This window comes from Leguminivora glycinivorella, chromosome 26 (assembly GCF_023078275.1).
Source record: "Leguminivora glycinivorella isolate SPB_JAAS2020 chromosome 26, LegGlyc_1.1, whole genome shotgun sequence".
Taxonomy (NCBI): Eukaryota; Metazoa; Arthropoda; class Insecta; order Lepidoptera; family Tortricidae; genus Leguminivora; species Leguminivora glycinivorella.
In genome coordinates, this window is record NC_062996.1 from 7,637,787 (window position 1) to 7,656,705 (window position 18,919).

Consider the following 18,919-nt stretch of genomic DNA (forward strand, 5'->3'; position numbering starts at 1 on the left):
GGACTCGATGAAATTTAACGGAAGTTAACGAATCCGTTAACATTTTTTAAAGTTAACTTAAAAGTTAATCCGTTAATCGAAATGTTAACTTTGTTAATTAACGATTAACGGATTAACGAGTTAATGCCCAGCTATGGCCATTGCCGACTTTTTTTCTAGGCCTAAATTTATGTATAAGAGCGACAATTCCACCATACATTATTTTGTTATTTTAAGTCGATCGGTATTTACAGGCACGGTTTTCGATTGAAGCTCTTAAGCAGCGTGATTTTTACCGACTTTTAGCACATATAGAGTCATGTTTTAATAATCAATTTATAATAAGAAAACCTTAAACATTCCTCAAGAATCACTCTATTCATACATAGGTGAAAAACGCATAAATATCCGTTTAGTAGTTTTTGAGTCTATCGCAAAATCCGCGAACACAGTTTTATAACATGCAGAAAAATGAGTCAAATGAGAAATGAGATTGAAGAGAGAAACTAAATACACAAATTAATATAACAAACCTTCACCAAAAAATACAAAACTTGACTGCTGAACTGGCTAGTGGGGCTTGCTAGGGTATCGCGGTGGCCACAGCTGCCAGGCTGCCACTGCCACCCTCTATTAAATAGTGATTAAGCGCGTTTTACTGTACCTATGCCTATTTTTTAACTGTTTAAATCATTTAAACAGAAATAAATACATTTTGTAGCAAAAAATGTCACTAAAAAGTATTTCCCGAAAGTACCGGGATTTTTCAAGTTGATTTCCCGGTTCTTTGCTTGGCCAAAAATCCCGGGAATTCCCGGTACTTTCGGTACCGGTATTTCCCGGGAGCAAACCCTAATTTGGAGGTGTAAGAAGTGATAGATATATAAATACAAAAGTTATAGTCAGTAGACGGTCTTTCTGGGTAGACTGTCTTCCCCACGCTGACTTTATAGGAATGCATGTTGTTTATATAGAAACAGAAACTCTGTATGTAAGTAATGCATGCCTTTAAAAGTTAAGAATGCTTTAGATTTATCCAGGATCCCGCCACCAGAACTTGCTTTTGATAAAAATGGGACCAATCTGTACTTAATTAAAGACGGTCAACAAAATCTCGGCACTAGAAAAAGGCGACAAATTATAAAAATAATGGGCTCAGCGGAGACTTGTCTTCATAGAACTCGTGCCTTCCTGAACATGAACGTTGGCGGAGTCGTCACATCATCGAGCCAGACCACTTATAAATTGATTAAAAATGTAGGGTCGAAGGTTAAATTCCCATAGAACATTTGAATTTCGCGCCTTTTAAGTGCCACACTTTTTTTCACAGTGTATTTCCATGTGTAAAACATGTATAATAAATAATAAAAATTTTATAAAATGAAGGGCTTAGCGGAGACTTGTCTTCATAGACCCCGTGCCTTCCTGAACATGAACGTTGGCGGAGTCATTACATCACCGAGCCATAATTAACACTTAATAATTGATTGAAAATGTAGGGTCGAAGGTTAAATTCCCATAGAAAATTTGAATTTCACGCCTTTTTAATGCCACATTTTTTTTTCACAGTGTATTTCCATGTGTAAAACATGTATAATAAATAATAAAATGTGGAAACATAAATATGCCTTTCTTTTCACCAAGAACAAAAGACATTGCTTTGAGGTATTTGCTTTTCAGGAGCTCAACGCCCACCACTCAAACGATAGGAGGATGAAATTATAGAAACTGTAGGGCCTTTCTGGACTAGACTGGCCAGGCAGAGGAAATACTGGAAAGAGCTGGAGGAGGCCTATGCCGACAGGCACACTGAACTACGCGACTTCATCTAAACCAACAATCTTAAACACTAGACCATGTTCAGAAGAAAAGGCTAAATAGATAGATAGATTTGCTACTTTCATGATATTAAGAAAAAATAAACACCATAATATATAAGTATGTACAGCCTGGCAAAAAAGAGTAAAAATTATAGACGGTCAGCTCCAAGCATATTTTCTCATTGGATCCAAGACAGGTCAACCAAATCTTGGCAAATTCTTGACTAATCTTGGCACTGAAAAATGGCGCCAGCGCCACCGTCTTTGTAAAACGCTTATCATGTAGCAACTATTGAGTTAACTATTGTACACCTTTTGTATGAGAACAATAAGTTAGATTAGGATAAACAATTTTGGTTTGATTTTTATCCTTTTTTTGTCAGGCTGTATTGAAGATTTTTTTATCGTGAATAGGGACGTAATAGTTGCGGTACGGTACGATCGTGTGTTAGTGATGACCTGATGACTGTCACTTCAGTTTGAAGGTTAGGTTATGTTGTTAAAAAATGTAACTATTAACTAATGGAACAATAACACTACTTGCTCCTGGTTAGTGTTAGCATCTGTTAGGTACTATGTTTTTATTTCAAACACATTATTATTTCACATAAGATAATTCCCTTTGTTGGAATTTGGCAGTCACGGCTACTTGTAGTAATTGGCGAATACAATACGCATACAAGCGTAGCGGTTGCGATGGACGTGATGCAAGCGTGTCGCTGCTGCCTGCTGTGTCCCCCGGACAAAGACCTGACGACGCCGCACACACATCTCGCCAAAACGGAGATATATGCCGACATGGTCAAGGAGTGTTTTGATATTCAAGTAAGTTGTGTGCACAAATTTAAAAGTGTGTGAAGTCAATGGATGATACTGTTATAAATGTTAGGACAGCATGGTGTTTAATTAAATGTGTGAATGGTTTAAGTTGCAGCTGGCAGTAGGCGGCTCGGGCTCGAGCGGCATCTGCTGTACGTGCGTGGTGTAACAGAACAAGCGTCTATGACGAGGAAATGGACTCGTTATTACATATAAAACTTACGGCGAATCAACTTTTCCTTGACCAACTTTTTGGTGCATATTTCCTTCGGGATTTCATTGAATATTTTAACAAATAATATCTTTGATGGTTAATCACATGTTTAGGTACGTCATCACTAATAAAATTCACTATTATTTAATGTAAAACAGGTTGGAAAAACGTATTTATCAACAAATTACGTTCACATGGACGAAATACTGACACTGACAGTTTTCAACTGCATAGCGTTCCGATATTATGTCTTGGTTCCAATTACAAGTCAAAGAGGTAATAATGACTAATATTGATTATTATACTCCCTGAATATATCATTCAATGTAACAATTAGGAACAAATGTGATCTTTCATTGCGAAGTTACTTACTAAATTGATTTAAACAATCATTCACAAAATAATATTTTCGTAAAAATATTTACGAAACACTCCACTATTGGACTACATAGGTATCAATAGCAATAGCTCTGTCTCTCTCTAAAACACGTGCAGTCATGCAGGTGTTACTATTGAGAAGCAAAAACGTACGTGCTGAGCTGTCTTGGACAATAATGCCTAAGGCATACGGCTTAGTAAACAAACCAGTTATGATCTTTTTCTTATGTGCGCAAGTTAATGGCTTTCTGTCGATATTGTGTCCGCGTTATGTCTGCAAAACGTCTGTATTGTGTCTGCAAAACGTCTGCAGTCCGCGTTATGTCTGTAAAATGTCTGCATTGTGTCTGCAAAACGTCTGCAGTCCGCGGTATGTCTGCAAAACGTCTGCAGTCCGTATTATGTCTGGATTAAAGGCTATAAAAGGGTCGGGGCGAGCCGACGCGGGGCATTCTTACAATATCCACAAGACTAACAGTGTCTCTGGCTTTCGTGTGTTATACTGGTGAGTGAAGTTGTTCTGCTATTATTTCTCTGTTTGTTTTTACTTGGAAATTATTCTAAGTGATTGTAAACTTTGAAATTGTGTCTCTGTTTGATTGTGCGGGGACAATATCGTCGTACAGTTGAACCTAGACCTGTGGTGGAATTGCTTTACCGTCAGTTGTGGGGTTATTTTAGTGTTCTATTTATAGTGTAGTGTTACATTTAAATTGATGTGTATAGTGAAGTTTTCTGTGCTTTGTTTCATGAGTGCCGTTAAGCAATACAAAGACTGGGTTGATGTACGGCTGGTGCTTGGAGATAAGTCTGTGTTTGGTTTTGTAGGGAGTAATTCTTGCAAAACTAAGCTTAGATTATAGCACGTAAAGAAAACTTCACTCGTTTGTTTAGTTGGTCAGTAAAATTGAATTTAGTAATTTTCTATGGGGTTATTTTGTGAAAGTTATAAGCCAGATCATTGTTTGTGACAGACTGTTGTCCGGCTAAGCGCTTTATACCTTGCGGCTGTTAAACATAAAGCGTTTAGGGGTCTTTTTGTTCCAAGTGGAGGGCTTGGGCGCCTTTATTTATACTTACAAAAGGCGTACTTTCTCACCGGTCTCAAAGAGTCCAACTGTTAGATGGAAGTGAGGACTTTCACGATTGACGAAAGACATTAGGAGTAATCCTTGCTCGCTGAAGTCGGCAGTATTTGAGGCTGGGGTCCTATATATATAATATATATATATATTTATTTACTCGGTGCTTTGGTTCATGCTGGCGTTGGTCGCTGGGGATTTCGGTTGTGATTGATCCATATCTAAGTAAAGTTTGATCGCAGCTGGGTCTCCCATGTGGCTGGTACTGGTGTGTCCTAGAATACTGGATATATACACGGATAGGGCGATCTACTCTCTGCTACCCTAGCCCGCGGGCAAAAGCAGAGGGGGGGGGGGGTCAGAACTCAAGCCTATAGGTTGCCTATCTCAGCTTCGCTGGCTGAACTGTACAGCTTATGGTAGGGATACACTTGTGCATATTTTGAACATTAGATCTATGGTAAGTGACGGTCTTTGTTTCAGATATGCTAGAGTAGGGAAAACGATAGGACTAGGGTAAAGTCACACACTATTTCTATGAAAGTAGAGTTCTTTTATGATTGGTCTTGGAATATAATTGGTCAACGTGTATTGTGGAGAAATAATTTAAATGGTTTAAATGGACTTTAAATGTGGTGTTTACTATCTTAAAATATGTGGTAAAACTGGTAATTTATAAAATCTCTTATTACTTAATTTATTTGAGTGAAATTAATAATTGTGGTAGCAATTTCTGATTTTTCGGTGTGGCTGCGGGACACTTAGTGTTGCTAACTGGTTTTTCAAGGTAAATTCTATCAAGTTGGTTAGGGAAACAAACTATTCTTTGGAATAAAAAGTATAGGTTTGTTATAGGGCCCAGTGGCATGCGAGCGCCGTCCACTGATGGAAAGTCAAAAGCTTAGAAAAGTTAGTAGACTTGCTTAGTTCTTATAAAAGTTAGCGACTGCTCGGTGTTTCGATAAAACATTAGAAATATCGAGAAGTTATGGTCTATTAGCAGTATTGGGGAAAGGGGGGTTTAGCTAGGGAAAAAGAGACAAAACAAAAAGGGGGTTAGTTCGTAGATAGATAGCCCTTCAGGCTTACTGGCTTAGGATCCTGATAAAGTGGTTTGATCAGGTCAGGGGTCCCATACCGTATTGCAAGCCCTTGCCCAAGCCGGGACCACTAATAAGGCGTAGCGGATGATTACCAAAATATTTTTTAATATTTATTTCATGTATGTTTCACTCACTAACTTTTATTCTAAAATTTCTTCATCACGTCATTAATTTTCTCACATATAACTTTCTAGGCCTAAATCTGATAAAATACTCTTCTATAACACTATATTATTATGCTACAATAACCTTTATTCTTCTTTAAAATATAAATAAATAAAATTTTAAATATTAGTCAAAAATACAGCTGATACTCATTAAAGGATCTAAGTTATCGCGGTTCACATCGAAGGGTTCTACTTATTCGTATTAGACGATCACAAGGCCAAATTTACGGGGTATATTTAAAGGGGGGTTAGCTATACTGTTGATTAGTCAAGTAAGTAAGTAAATAAGTAAGGTGAGCGGAGGTTTAGTTACAGTGGGCCGCCTAAGAGACGCGAGCGACTTCAAGCTGCAAGTGCAGCGCAGCCAGGCGGAGCTGCAGGCGCGCTCGCAGGGAGCGAGCCTGGTCAAAGGTCGGGAAGCACCACCTGCTATTGTAAGGACTGAGTGGATGCTCGGAGCATAGCTTTCAGCAGTGTAGGCGAGCGTGCGTGCACCCTATGCGGCGTGAACTCAGAACACTTGTATGAGCGTCAATTGTTTGTTATGCACACCACACACCCCACGCCACTGCACGCTCGATGTAAGCGTGCACTCAGGCTTTACATTTACTGCTCTGTACCAATATTAATTATTACCATGATCAGTCTGGCCTGGTCGATAGTGACCCTGCCTGCTAACCTGCGGTCCTGGGCCCACTCAGCAGGTTGGTGACTTTACTATCCAGCCAATACCAGAAAGTAGTATCTGGTTGGATACTGGTTAGAGTTTTAGTGCCTAAAAAAAGTATAAAATATGAGTAACATTTGTAACAAACCACAAAGTAAAGTTTAGTCAATATTATGGTCATATTTAACTCACTAATAAATAAATAATAATAAATAAGCAGTAGATAGTACGAAATACTGTCGAATGAAGTTCATATTTTTAACCGTCGCCTCATATCTCAAGAAGGACGGTTATCAAGTCGTCTGTATGTTTTTTTTTTTTTTAATGTTTGTTCCTCGATATCTCCGTCGTTACTGGACCGATTTTGAAATTTTTTTTTTTAATTGAATGTATATGCATACAGATTGGTCTCATTTTTCTCAGAACCCAGTTTTGATGATGGGATCCTGGAGAAATCGAGGGAACTCCTCGAATCTGAAAGGCATACATATAGTGATTTTTGTGTTTTTAAAGGAACAGCATGCATTTAGGTACGGAACAGTGACATTTGGTGCAGTGGAACTGCTGATGATGGCCAGAATAGAACTCTTCAAATCTGAACGGCACGCTTATAGTGACTTTGGTATTTTTATAAGAACAGCATGCACTTTCATCCAGAACAGTGACATTTGGTGCAGCGGAATTGCTGGTGATGGTCAGAACCGAACTCCTCAAATCTGAACGGCACGCTTATAGTGACTTTGCCATTTTTATAAGAACAGCATGCGCTTACGTCTAGAACAGTGACATTTGGTACAGTGGAACTGCTGATGGTCAGAACCGAACTCCTCAAATCTGAACGGCACGCTTATAGTGACTTTGGTATTTTTATAAGAACAGCATGCACTTGCGTCCAGAACAGTGACATTTGGTGCAGTGGAACTGCTGATGATAGTCAGAACCGTACTCCTCAAATCTGAACGGCACACTCATAAGTGACTTTGGTATTTTTGCAAGAAAAGCATGCATTTAAGTTCAGAACAGTGACATTTATTTATTTAGTTATGTTTGTTAAGCATATTGAGTTTTCAAGTCAAAGTTTGTCAAGCTTCGATTTCTTATAATATAATATCGGATTCATGAGGAATTGAGGAAACTCCTCAAACCTTAACGTTATACGTATATTCATTTATGTTGCCATCTAATAATTAAAGCATTAAAAGCAGTTTTAAAAAATACCTACACATTTCTACATAATCCAACATTCGCAAGTAACTTTCACCAGAACCCGAAAGGCGACGGTTTTTTTTTCTTAAAAATTATATCAGGATTCAGTTCATTTTGCCACCACACTTTAGATTTCCATTCATTTAGATAAAAACTTCAGACTGAATATTCAGTGACTCGCTGGTGTGGTCGGCATGTTAGAATCCGGCCAAACTATCCGTGGCATCTCTAATAGTGACATGTTTTGTGTTTGTAGTGAGTGACTTGTTTTATTTGTTTGCTCTAGAGGAAGAATCTGCAGTAGAGTGTGAAAACCCAAAAGTGCAAGACACAGATGAGTCTTGTGGGCCTGAGCCAGGTGAGTCTACTACGCGGCAATGATACATAATTATTATTATTTAACTCCTCATGAGCTCAAGCACGGAGCAACATGCAACAGAGAGTTATTTGGGTTAAGGATGTTCAACAAACAGTCCCCTGGCAATGATTTTTTAAAATATTTATTTATAAAATCAGAAATAGTTTGTATAATTTAATTAAGGCAAATGGGTTTTATTAAATTATACTAACTATTTAGGATTTCATTAATAAATATTTCAAAAAATCATTGCCAGGGGACTGTTTGTTGAACATCCTTACAGAGAATCACCCATTTATGTGACTGCTATACATTATGAGATGCATTAAAACATGAGTGTTGTTTTAGTAAACGAGCCTAAAGGCGAGATTCATATTATGATAATGCAAGCCTTTAATGCCTAATTATGTACAGTTGCATACATAACTTTATCTTCATGTATATAATAAGTTTCTACAATAATATTATATGTACCTACATGGGTGTATAGTCCGTCCAAATTTAGGGAAAAGGTAAAATCAACTAGTGTTTGTTAATCAGTTCACTTTTGAAAAATTCGATATTTGAAATGAAATAAACGACTGACTGATGAACTCCAATAGCTATCATATTTCTTCTAAACAAACATTCTAAAGTTTAAAGTAATTAAAGTAGTGGTTGCCGATATCTCAAAATAAAAATTTAAATGCACTGGCAGATACAGATTTCCTAATACAGGTTCTTTGCTTATCGCTCCTACGCATATTTAGAGAACCTATGGTATGGATGTAAATAAAATAATTATGTGAAATTTGATAAAATATCTGCTGCTTATAAAGTTGTTTGGTTCAGGTGAAGAGCCCGCGGTCAAGCCGGAGATGCTGGATGAAGACACACCTGAGGAGATATTGCGTGAGTAGTCAGTTTAACTATAGGTTTAGAAGTGACCAGAACAGCAGATGGCTAAATTTAGATATGTCATTGCCGGGAATAGCAAAAAATAGCCATAAGTATATATTATACCGACAAGTAAGATATGTATTGCAATTACAATCCATCTGATAATTATAAAGCTATTAAACAATTTGCATAAGTATATTTATTAATAGTCACAAGAAAAGTGTTTTTTTCTAGAATAAAATAATGCAAGATTTTAGTCTTTAATGTCTTTAATGATATAAAAATGCATTATTTACGAAACACCAACATATCCGTAAAATGCCACTAAAAATTTAATAATTAACATTTAACATGTAGCGCCACCAGCGGCTAATTTATCTTCTTCCTCCTACCCTTATCCCACGTTATGTGGGTTCGGTAGAACACGTCTTCCTCTTCCATTCTCCTCTATCTTCCGTCGACTCAACACTCACATCTTTCTTCCTCCTTTCACACAATCCATCCAGCGTTGTTTGGGTTTACCCCTCCCTCTCCATCCATCAACCTTCATCTCCAACATTCTTTTGCCTATATGACGTTCATCCCTCCTCATTACATGACCGTACCACGCCAACCTGCCACTCCTCATCTTTTCCGTTATAGGCGCAACTTTCAAACTTCCCCTAATATACTCATTCCTGATCCGATCCATTCTGGTCACTCCACACATCCATCTCAACATTCTCATTTCCGCCACGTGCACTCTCCTTTCATCCTCCACCTTTGTCGCCCAGCATTCAGATCCATAAAATACAACAGGCGTCACAATCGTCTTGTAGATTTTCATCAATATTTAGCAGCGTTGCTACACTGAAGGAGATCTGTAACACAAGGCACGGCCCGGAGCGAGGTCGACACGATCCCACGAACAGTATGTTTGTTTCAGATGAAGAGTTCACAGTCAAGTCGGAGGCGTCGGCCGAAGACGATGAGATGTCGCGTGAGTACCAACCCGAATGGGAAACACAAACTGTAAGAAGTCGCTGCGGGTCCCATTGACCAATATGGTGGAAAATTTCGCTGTCTTGGTTGAAGTCTTGTTGGCTCAGTTGGCGGAGCGCTGGAATATAGATCCGGAGGCCGACAATTCAAGTCTCACCCGAGGCAGTACTTTGCCACTTAACCACTTATTTAAGTTAATGTAAACCTACTTACTAATAATATATAATCTTTATTGTTTTGCTCAATAAGCACCTAACTACAGTACACTGACCTACTGACACGAAATGCCTTAACCTTGACATTGGCGGAGACATCGACGACCCATTACACAGTAGAGGCGAAGGTGAGTCCGTAGAAAAATTGAATTTCGCCCCTTTTTCAGTGACAAGATTTCCTTCACCGTCTATAAGTGAATTTAGCTCAGTAAATAATGACTTACCTATCTGAAAATGTCAGGTTTGGTAAACATATGTAGGATATATCTCTTTTTAATATAACGTCTGTGATTGCTAACTGCTAAAAAAAGTGCTGGTGGCGTACAAATAACAATAAGCATTAGAAAGTACAAAAATACTGGGAAATAAGTTATAAGTATAGGAAAGTATCTTAACTTGATGACTCCGGCCAAAGTATACATTGCATCTCTAATAGTGACATGTTTTGTGTTTGTAGCGAGTGATTTGTTTTGTTTGTTTGCTCTAGAGGAAGAATCTGCAGTAGAGTATGAACACCCAGAAATGCAGGACACAGATGAGTCTTGTGGGTCCGAGCCAGGTGAGTCTACTAGTCATAGTCATTATTATTATTTAACCTTTCATGAGCTCAAACGTGGAGCAACATCTCGGTATCCATCCCGTATTTGTTCCGGAGTCATGTATGTTTTATATCTAATATAAGTATTTGTATACAGCGTGTGGATCCCATACGGGGAATAATGTATCCAGTTATACTATCTGATCATACGAATCGTATAGGATAATCTTTTTGTTAAAAAGTATTATTAATTAAGACCAATGACTTACAATTTCTGACCAAGCAGCAATGTCCGCCGTCCAACTTGACATGACATAAACGTTATTTCGTAATGACGTTTATGTAGGTACGCTAATTGATGTGAACGTAATACATTACGTGCTGAATTATTGTGTATCAAAAAAAAATCTCATCTATTAAAAAAAAAACATGTAGTTAGGCTCCTTAGGTCCGGTCCAGTACTAATCGTTATCAAGATATTCGCCTGTATGGAATACGTTTTGCTATCTGAGTACCCAATACACAAGCCTTCTTGAGCTTACCGTGAGACTTGGTCAATCTGTGCAAGAATGTCCTATAATATAATAATATTTCTGTATATACTTCAATAAATCACAGACCACATCTTGTGAGTTAGTTGCTATCCCTCATTACTTGGCTCGTGGCTATACCTACTGTACTAGCCTGCCGCTTATAAAGCAGGGTGTCCACTTTCTGGAAAGTCAGGGAAAAGTCAGGGAAGCTCATAGTGGTCATGGAAAGTCAGGGAAAGTCAGGGAAATGATTTGGAGGTCAGGGAAAAACTTGGCACCGAGAAAAAAAATTAAAAAGTATTGAAAAAATAATATGATTTCTTGGATTGGCCACATCCATGACAGCAAAGATGGATTCCCGGTAGTGATTTTAAGGCCACTTAAAATTGTCTCTTTAGACTTTTCATGACAAGTATAGTACCTGGCCTCCATCCCAGTGACTGCTAATGAGATATCTTCATGCTCTAGCTGACCTTAATTTATCCGGCCCAAAATCGTAAATGCGGAAAAATCCACTTTTTTTTTACATTGCGTGCCCTACCCACATATTCCAAAATGGCGAAGGGGGTCGGGAATAAATTCAGTTATTGCGATTCAGATTAACTGGAAAGTTGCACCACAATGTCACCATGTACCTCCAACATTCATAAGGTAGGTGCTTCTGTTAGGGCGATGAGAAAACGACAAAGACAAAGTTACACGTCGCTTTCCAAATTCTATCTATCCGACAAATCCAAAGCGTAGTTCCTCATAAAGCTAATGGCGCAAAACGTCACATAGAGGAGGAGGTAGTTTCAGGAGGAGGTAGGGCATAGCGAATGATATTCCGCTTTGTGTGGTAGGGCACAGCACAGCGGATATCGTCTCGCTCGAATCTAAAGCAGAGCCCAACTGGGGTAGTACCTCCGCCTTACAGAAGACCGCAGCCAAATAGCACTAGACCCTACTCATAGTGTTGTGTTCCTGCCGGTGAGTAAGGCTGCCAGAGCTCAACGAGGGTGCGGTGTGCTGATGACGGGAGGACTTACGGAACTAACTTGTTCCGTCTATTGTCCTTTGAGTCGTCGGCAACCCGAACCCTCCTTAGAACTTGTACATTCCTTTTTGCTGTGTACTTAACACAGCAAAAGGGAGTGTACAAGTTTCTAATAGGGTGGCAACGCGCTTGTGACACTGTTCGAGTTGCAGGCGTCCATAGGTTACGGTGACCGCTTTACATCAGGCGGGCCGTATGCTTGTTTGCCACCGACGTAGTATATAAAAAAAAATAGAGGCGCAATTTGTATGAGTCAAAGGAGCATAGGAGGATAATAAGCGTGACGATGAGAGAACTTCCAACACTTGGAAACCTAAAGGCACGTGTAGTGGCAAAACACCTAAATGGGCATCCCGACGCTGATAAAGAAAAAAATTCGCGCTCGCTTCGCTCGCGTTTACTATTTTTCATTTCATAAATTTAAAATCCCTTTATTTTTCGTGAAATTTTCGTGAATTTTTCATGAAATTTAAGATTTTTTGGAAACATTCCGCAACTTGCACATAACTACTCTGCTCTGATAGACTAGGTACTCCATTTTGTTTCCTATGTTATGTCAATATAAAAGAGGAAAAAATTTCGCTACGCTCGCGAGATGTTTTTTCTGGTTTAGGATATCTAAAGGGCGCCGAAATTCAAACTCGCTCTACCCTGAATACCCTGATGCATGGGCCGGCACTGGTATAGCCAAAAGTAAATGGCGATAACTACCAACTACAGATTTCGTTTACGTTAGTTTTATAAAACCAGAAATTAAAGTTTAATAGTTAACCTTAGGTACAAAAGTATGAACTGCCTTGCAAATTTTAATATTTCGTACTTTAGAAAACAAACATATTCCAGAAAAAAAATTGGATTGTCAGACGGACAGACAGACGCACGAGTGATCCTATAAGGGTTCCGTTTTTCCTTTTTAAGGTACGGTAACCCTAAAAAAATTTTTAGGTTTTTTTTTCAAGACAGAAAAAAAACCGTTTTTTTGCAACCCTAAGCAAAAGTGGTAAAAATTAAAAAATGGTCAGGGAAATTTTCTTAAATGGTCATGGAAAGTCAGGGAAAAGTCAGGGAATTTTTTTTGGGTTTAATAGTGGACACCCTGTAAAGTTGTTTGGTTCAGGTGAAGAGCCCGCGGTCAAGCCGGAGATGCTGGATGAAGACGCACCTGAGGAGATATTGCGTGAGTAGTCAGTTTAACTATAGGTTTAGAAGTTAGTAGTTAACATCGGTTTAAAATATGTGACATTGAGACTGATCAAACAGACTATGACAAAAAGTAAACTAGTGGCTCTGGGAGCCAAAGACCTATTACGCTACTCGCTTAGAAAACGCAAACGTACTTAGTTTTAAAGTGACGATAGTCCTAAACGCCTTATACGTTTTTGCCTAACACTGGAGTGGACAAAAAGATTTGGAATCAATAATCATACAATCTGGTTGCAAAATTGCGATGGAGACTTGCGACCTGTAGATGAGAACATTCGGACATGCAAAAACAAATCGAGTTGAACCGTGGTCGGCGCTGCGGTCAAACATGTGATATCAAAACTGATTGTTTGATGATTACAAGTACACAGTCATTTATTCATAATATTCTAATAATCAACATCAGAGAATGTATGTTTGTTTCAGATGAAGAGTTCTCTGCCAAGCCGGAGCCGGCGGCCGAGGGCGATGAGATGTCGCGTGAGTACCAACCCGAATGGGAAACACGAACTGTTAGATGTCGCTACAGGTCCCATTGACCAATATGCCGCAGCGCTCACCCAAGGCAGTTTTAAATTTATTCTAAGCCTAGTGGCATCGATTGCAGACGTTTTTGCTTGTCAAGAAGTTACAAACTGTAGCGTTGGGAAGGTTTGCCCATCTTCGATCCAATACTTACCTACACCACACCTCGGACACTGGCGATCAAATATATGAAAGAGTTCTTAGCACACAGTCTAAGCTCGTGTAGGTGAACGCGTACTATGCTTGTATGAAATATGACAGGTCGACTGTTAGCGTGTTTGACAGGCGATAACTGTGAAGTAACCGAGAAGGGATGGGCGGCACTTTCAGCGATACCATATATGGCCATACTGTATGATAGTACTCTTTATTATACTGTGCCTACACCGGCAGCGCACGGTGGGCTAAAATACGGCTCTCATACAAATAGAAACTCAATTTTTAAATTGTTTGATTTTTATCGATTTTTTTTGACTAATATATCCCGAAATAAGTGTAACGACGGTCAAGTAGATCTTCTCACTAAAAACCGGCCAAGAGCGTGTCGGGCCACGCTCAGTGTAGGGTTCCGTAGTTTTTCGTATTTTTCTCAAAAACTACTGAACCTATCAAGTTCAAAACAATTTTCCTAGAAAGTCTTTATAAAGTTCTACTTTTGTGATTTTTTTCATATTTTTTAAACATAGGTATGGTTCAAAAGTTAGAGGGGGGGGGGACGCACTTTTTTTCCTTTAGGAGCGATTATTTCCGAAAATATTAATATTATCAAAAAACGATCTTAGTAAACCCTTATTCATTTTTAAATACCTATCCAACAATATATCACACGTTGGGGTTGGAATGAAAAAAATATCAGCCCCCACTTTACATGTAGGGGGGGTACCCTAATAAAACCTTTTTTTCCATTTTTTATTTTTGCACTTTGTTGGCGTGATTAATATACATATTGGTACCAAATTTCAGCTTTCTAGTGCTTACGATTACTGAGATTATCCGCGGACGGACGGACGGACGGACGGACGGACGGACGGACGGACGGACGGACAGACAGACATGGCGAAACTATAAGGGTTCCTAGTTGACTACGGAACCCTAAAAAAGGTGCAAAATTTGTAAATTGTAGGACTCACCGGCCAAATAAGTATCTTCATAAACCGGGTGCCTTTCTAAACCTCGACGTTGACGGAGTCATCGACGAGCCAGAACATTAAAAAACTAACTGTTGAAAATGTAGGGGCGACGGTTTCTCGTAAATAGAAAACTTTAATTACGCGCCTTGTTTAGTGGCTAGATTTGCTTGACCGCCGCGTTATAAGTGAATAATTTCTTACCTGTTTGCAGATGGTTTGGTAAATATGTATGGGTATAAATTATTTTTAATTTAACGTCTATGATTGGTAACTGCTAAACTATATGTTGCAGTGTGTTCGGACGGCAGCGCCCGCGCCAGGGAGCAGCTCGCGGTGGCTTGCTCCGTGGTGCTCGAGCGCCTCCGCGGCGACGCGACTGCTCACAGCGGGGCCAAACCAATCGCCTGCGAACACTGTGGCGAACGTTTTAGAAACGAAACTATCTTAAATAGACACATTCAAGACACACACTTGCCGTCAGCGCCAAAACAATTTTCTTGTGATTTTTGTAGTTCTACATTCCAAACTGAATCACTTATATTAGAGCACGAAAAAATCGAACATTGTGTCACAAATTTCATGTGCGCTCATTGTGATTATTCAACAATGTCCAAGAAATGTTTAGCAGTTCATTTAAAAAATCAGTGCAGTTTCAAAAACCTGATTAAAAGTGATTTACACAAACAGCAAGCCATACTCTCCGTAGATAAAAAGACACACAAAACAACACACATGAAATTAAATACCAGAGTAGAGCCTTATAAGTGTAGTTATTGCGATTACAAGTGTGGTAATAGGTCACACCTAAGAAGACATATAATGACACATACCGGCGAAAAGCCTTTTCAATGTAGCGACTGTGCTTACAAGTGCATTAGAAGATCACAGTTACATAGGCACATGAGAAAACACACCGGAGAAAAGCCTTACGCATGTAGTCACTGTGAGTACCGGTGCAGTCAAAAGTCAGCCCTAAGAACACATGTATTGACACATACTGGCGATAAGCCTTTTCACTGTAGTCACTGTGCTTATAAATGCAGTACCAAATCAAACTTACAAAGTCACCAAAGAACACACACCGGAGAAAAGCCTTACGCATGTAGTCACTGTGAGTACCGGTGCAGTCATAAGTCAACCCTAAGAGCACATGTAATGACACATACTGGCGATAAGCCTTATCGATGTAGCCACTGTGCTTATAAATGCATTCAAAGATCACAGTTACAAATGCACATGAGAACACACACTGGAGAAAAGCCTTACGCATGTAGTCACTGTGAGTACCGGTGCAGTAAAAAGTCAACCCTAATGGCACATGTATTGACACATACTGGCGATAAGCCTTTTCAGTGTAGCCACTGTGCTTATAAGTGCAGTATCAAATCAAAATTACAAAGTCACCAAATAATTCACACCGGAGAAAAGCCTTACGCATGTAGTCACTGTGAGTACCGGTGCAGTCAAAAGTCAGCCCTAAGAGCACATGTAATGACGCATACTGGAGAGAAGCCTTTTCACTGTAGTCACTGTGCTTATAAATGCAGTACCAAATCATACTTACAAAGTCACCAAAGAATACACACCGGAGAAAAGCCTTACGCATGTACTCACTGTGAGTACCGGTGCAGTCAAAAGTCATCCCTAACAGCACACGTAATGACGCATACTGGCGATAAGCCTTTTCACTGTAGTCACTGTGCTTATAAATGCAGTACCAAATCAAACTTACAAAAACACCTAAGAATACACACCGCCTTACGCATGTAGTCACTGTGAGTACCGGTGCAGTCAAAAGTCAACCCTAAGAACACATGTATTGACACATACTGGCGATAAGCCTTTTCACTGTAGTCACTGTGCTTATAAATGCAGTACCAAATCAAACTTACAAAAACACCTAAGAATACACACCGCCTTTTCAATGTAGCGACTGTGCTTACAAGTGCATTAGAAGATCACAGTTACATAGGCACATGAGAAAACACACCGGAGAAAAGCCTTACGCATGTAGTCACTGTGAGTACCGGTGCAGTCAAAAGTCAACCCTAAGAAGACATGTAATGACACATACGGGCGAGAAGCCTTTTCTATGTAGTCACTGTGCTCGTAAATTCAGTACAAGATCAGCCTTACAAAGACACCAAAGAAGCCATACGCATGTAGTCACTGTGAGTACCGGTGCAGTCTTAGGTCAAACCTAAAAACACATGAAATGACACATACTAACGAGGAGGCTCTTCAATGTAACCACTGTGCTTATAAATGCAGTAGGAAATACAACTTACAAAAACACCTAAGAATACACACCGGAGAAAAGCCTTACGCATGTCGTCAATGTGAGTACCGGTGCAGTCATAGGTTAAGCCTAAGAACACATGTAATGACACATACAGGCGAGAAGCCTTACGCAAACGAAATCAGTCTTACAACAACACCAAAGAACACACGCCGGAGACAAGCCTTACGCATGTAAGTCACTGTGTTTATAAATGGGATTCAAAATCACACATACAACGACACCAAAAAATACACACCGGGGAAAAACCGGTGCAGTGATAGGTCAAGTCTAAGAACACATGCAATGACACATACGGGCGGACGTTTTCAATGTAGCCACTGTCATTACAAATGCACTAAGAAATCATCTATGCGACGTCACCAGAAGACTCATATTGGGATGAACCCTGACAACGCAGCAATCACCTAAATCAGAAACTTAGAGCATCGACATTTCACGCTCCTTCAATAAGGAAGGGGCTCCTGTCGCGGAGCTCAGGCGCGCTCCCGTGTGTTAATGCTTCTACTGTACACGAGTTGGTTTATAGTTATTTATGTGACTGGTGCATAATGAGACTCATTAAACAACACCCGTGTGTTAATGCCTCTCATTATGCACCAGTCACGTAAATAACTATACAACGACTCATGTACAGTAAAAGCATTAACACACGGGAGCGCGCGTGAGAGTGCACGGATTTCCATACAATTTCGCAACTGTCCACACACGTCTTATTTTTTAAGATTATGAGTTTTTTCAAATTGATCTGACAGATTGCGATAATCTGAATTCTAAGAATGTGTGTGGCAAGGCAGTCGATCTTATAAGGTTGTGCAATTTAAGACTGTCTGTTGCCGGCCTAAGCGATACGATGTTTATCTCATAGATTTAGAATTATTAAACTAGATTGTGGAGTTAGGTCAAAAAGTGTGTCCACATGAGAGGTCATTGTTTGGGCTGGTGTCCCTCTCGCACTTACTGACAATGTCAACATTATTCAGTGACGTCATCACTGTCATACATTGGGGATACCAGTCAATTTTCAAAGTTACTACCAAATCTACTAAAACGCAATTGAAGGTATTTTTTAATTATACAAATCTTTGATTTATTGGCATCAAAATAATTACATTATAATTATTTTCCAATTCTTTGAAATATATCGAAACCCTAGTTTGAATATAACACTAAAATAATATAAGAAGTCATAAAGTCAGATAATATACAGATAAAAACACTACTATTATGGTAACCTCATTAACACTGGCAACACGTGCGAGAGGGACACCAGCCCAAACAATGCCCTCTCATGTAACAAAAATATTAAAAAGATATGGGACAGGATAAACATAATGATGGGGAAGGAGAAACAGTCACTGGATAATACAATACTGACCAATATGGATGAAATAAATGTAAAAGAAATTTGTGATAAATTTGGAAGCACGTTGACAGTAGAGATAGAAAATATAAAACACTCTTGCAATAATAAATGGATGATAAGAGAAAATTATGTTCAGAAGTCAAATATGTGCATGAGATGGCAACCCGTATCTAGTGATTACGTTCATCGTATAATTAAAAACATGGATATTAATAAATCCCCAGGTAGCGATCTCATACGCATGTCCGACCTAAAAACAGTAGTAAATAATATAAGCCCACTATTAGCTAAACTAATCAACTCTTCTGTAAAACAACAAAAATTTCCAGCACATCTTAAACAAGCTATAGTACGTCCCATACATAAGAAAGGAAGTTACAGTAATTATTCTAATTATAGACCTATTTCTATACTGTCTAGC

General features: G+C 39.1%; 1 protein-coding gene across 3 annotated transcripts in view; it reads left to right on the forward strand.

Annotated features, from left to right (window-relative positions):
- LOC125239880 (zinc finger protein 501-like) overlaps window positions 1–18,919 on the forward strand; it is a 120,709-nt gene that overhangs the window by 29,910 nt on the left and 71,880 nt on the right. For 2 of the 3 annotated variants that reach the window (XM_048147639.1, XM_048147632.1), the window contains exons 7-9: window positions 8,625–8,684; window positions 9,598–9,651; window positions 10,356–10,427. In XM_048147639.1, coding sequence (XP_048003596.1) covers window positions 8,625–8,684; window positions 9,598–9,651; window positions 10,356–10,427 — 186 coding nt within the window. Of the gene's footprint in view, window positions 1–8,624; window positions 8,685–9,597; window positions 9,652–10,355; window positions 10,428–13,092; window positions 13,153–13,604; window positions 13,659–15,125; window positions 16,721–18,919 lie in introns of those variants that run through there. The other variant, XM_048147633.1, reaches the window with a different exon arrangement.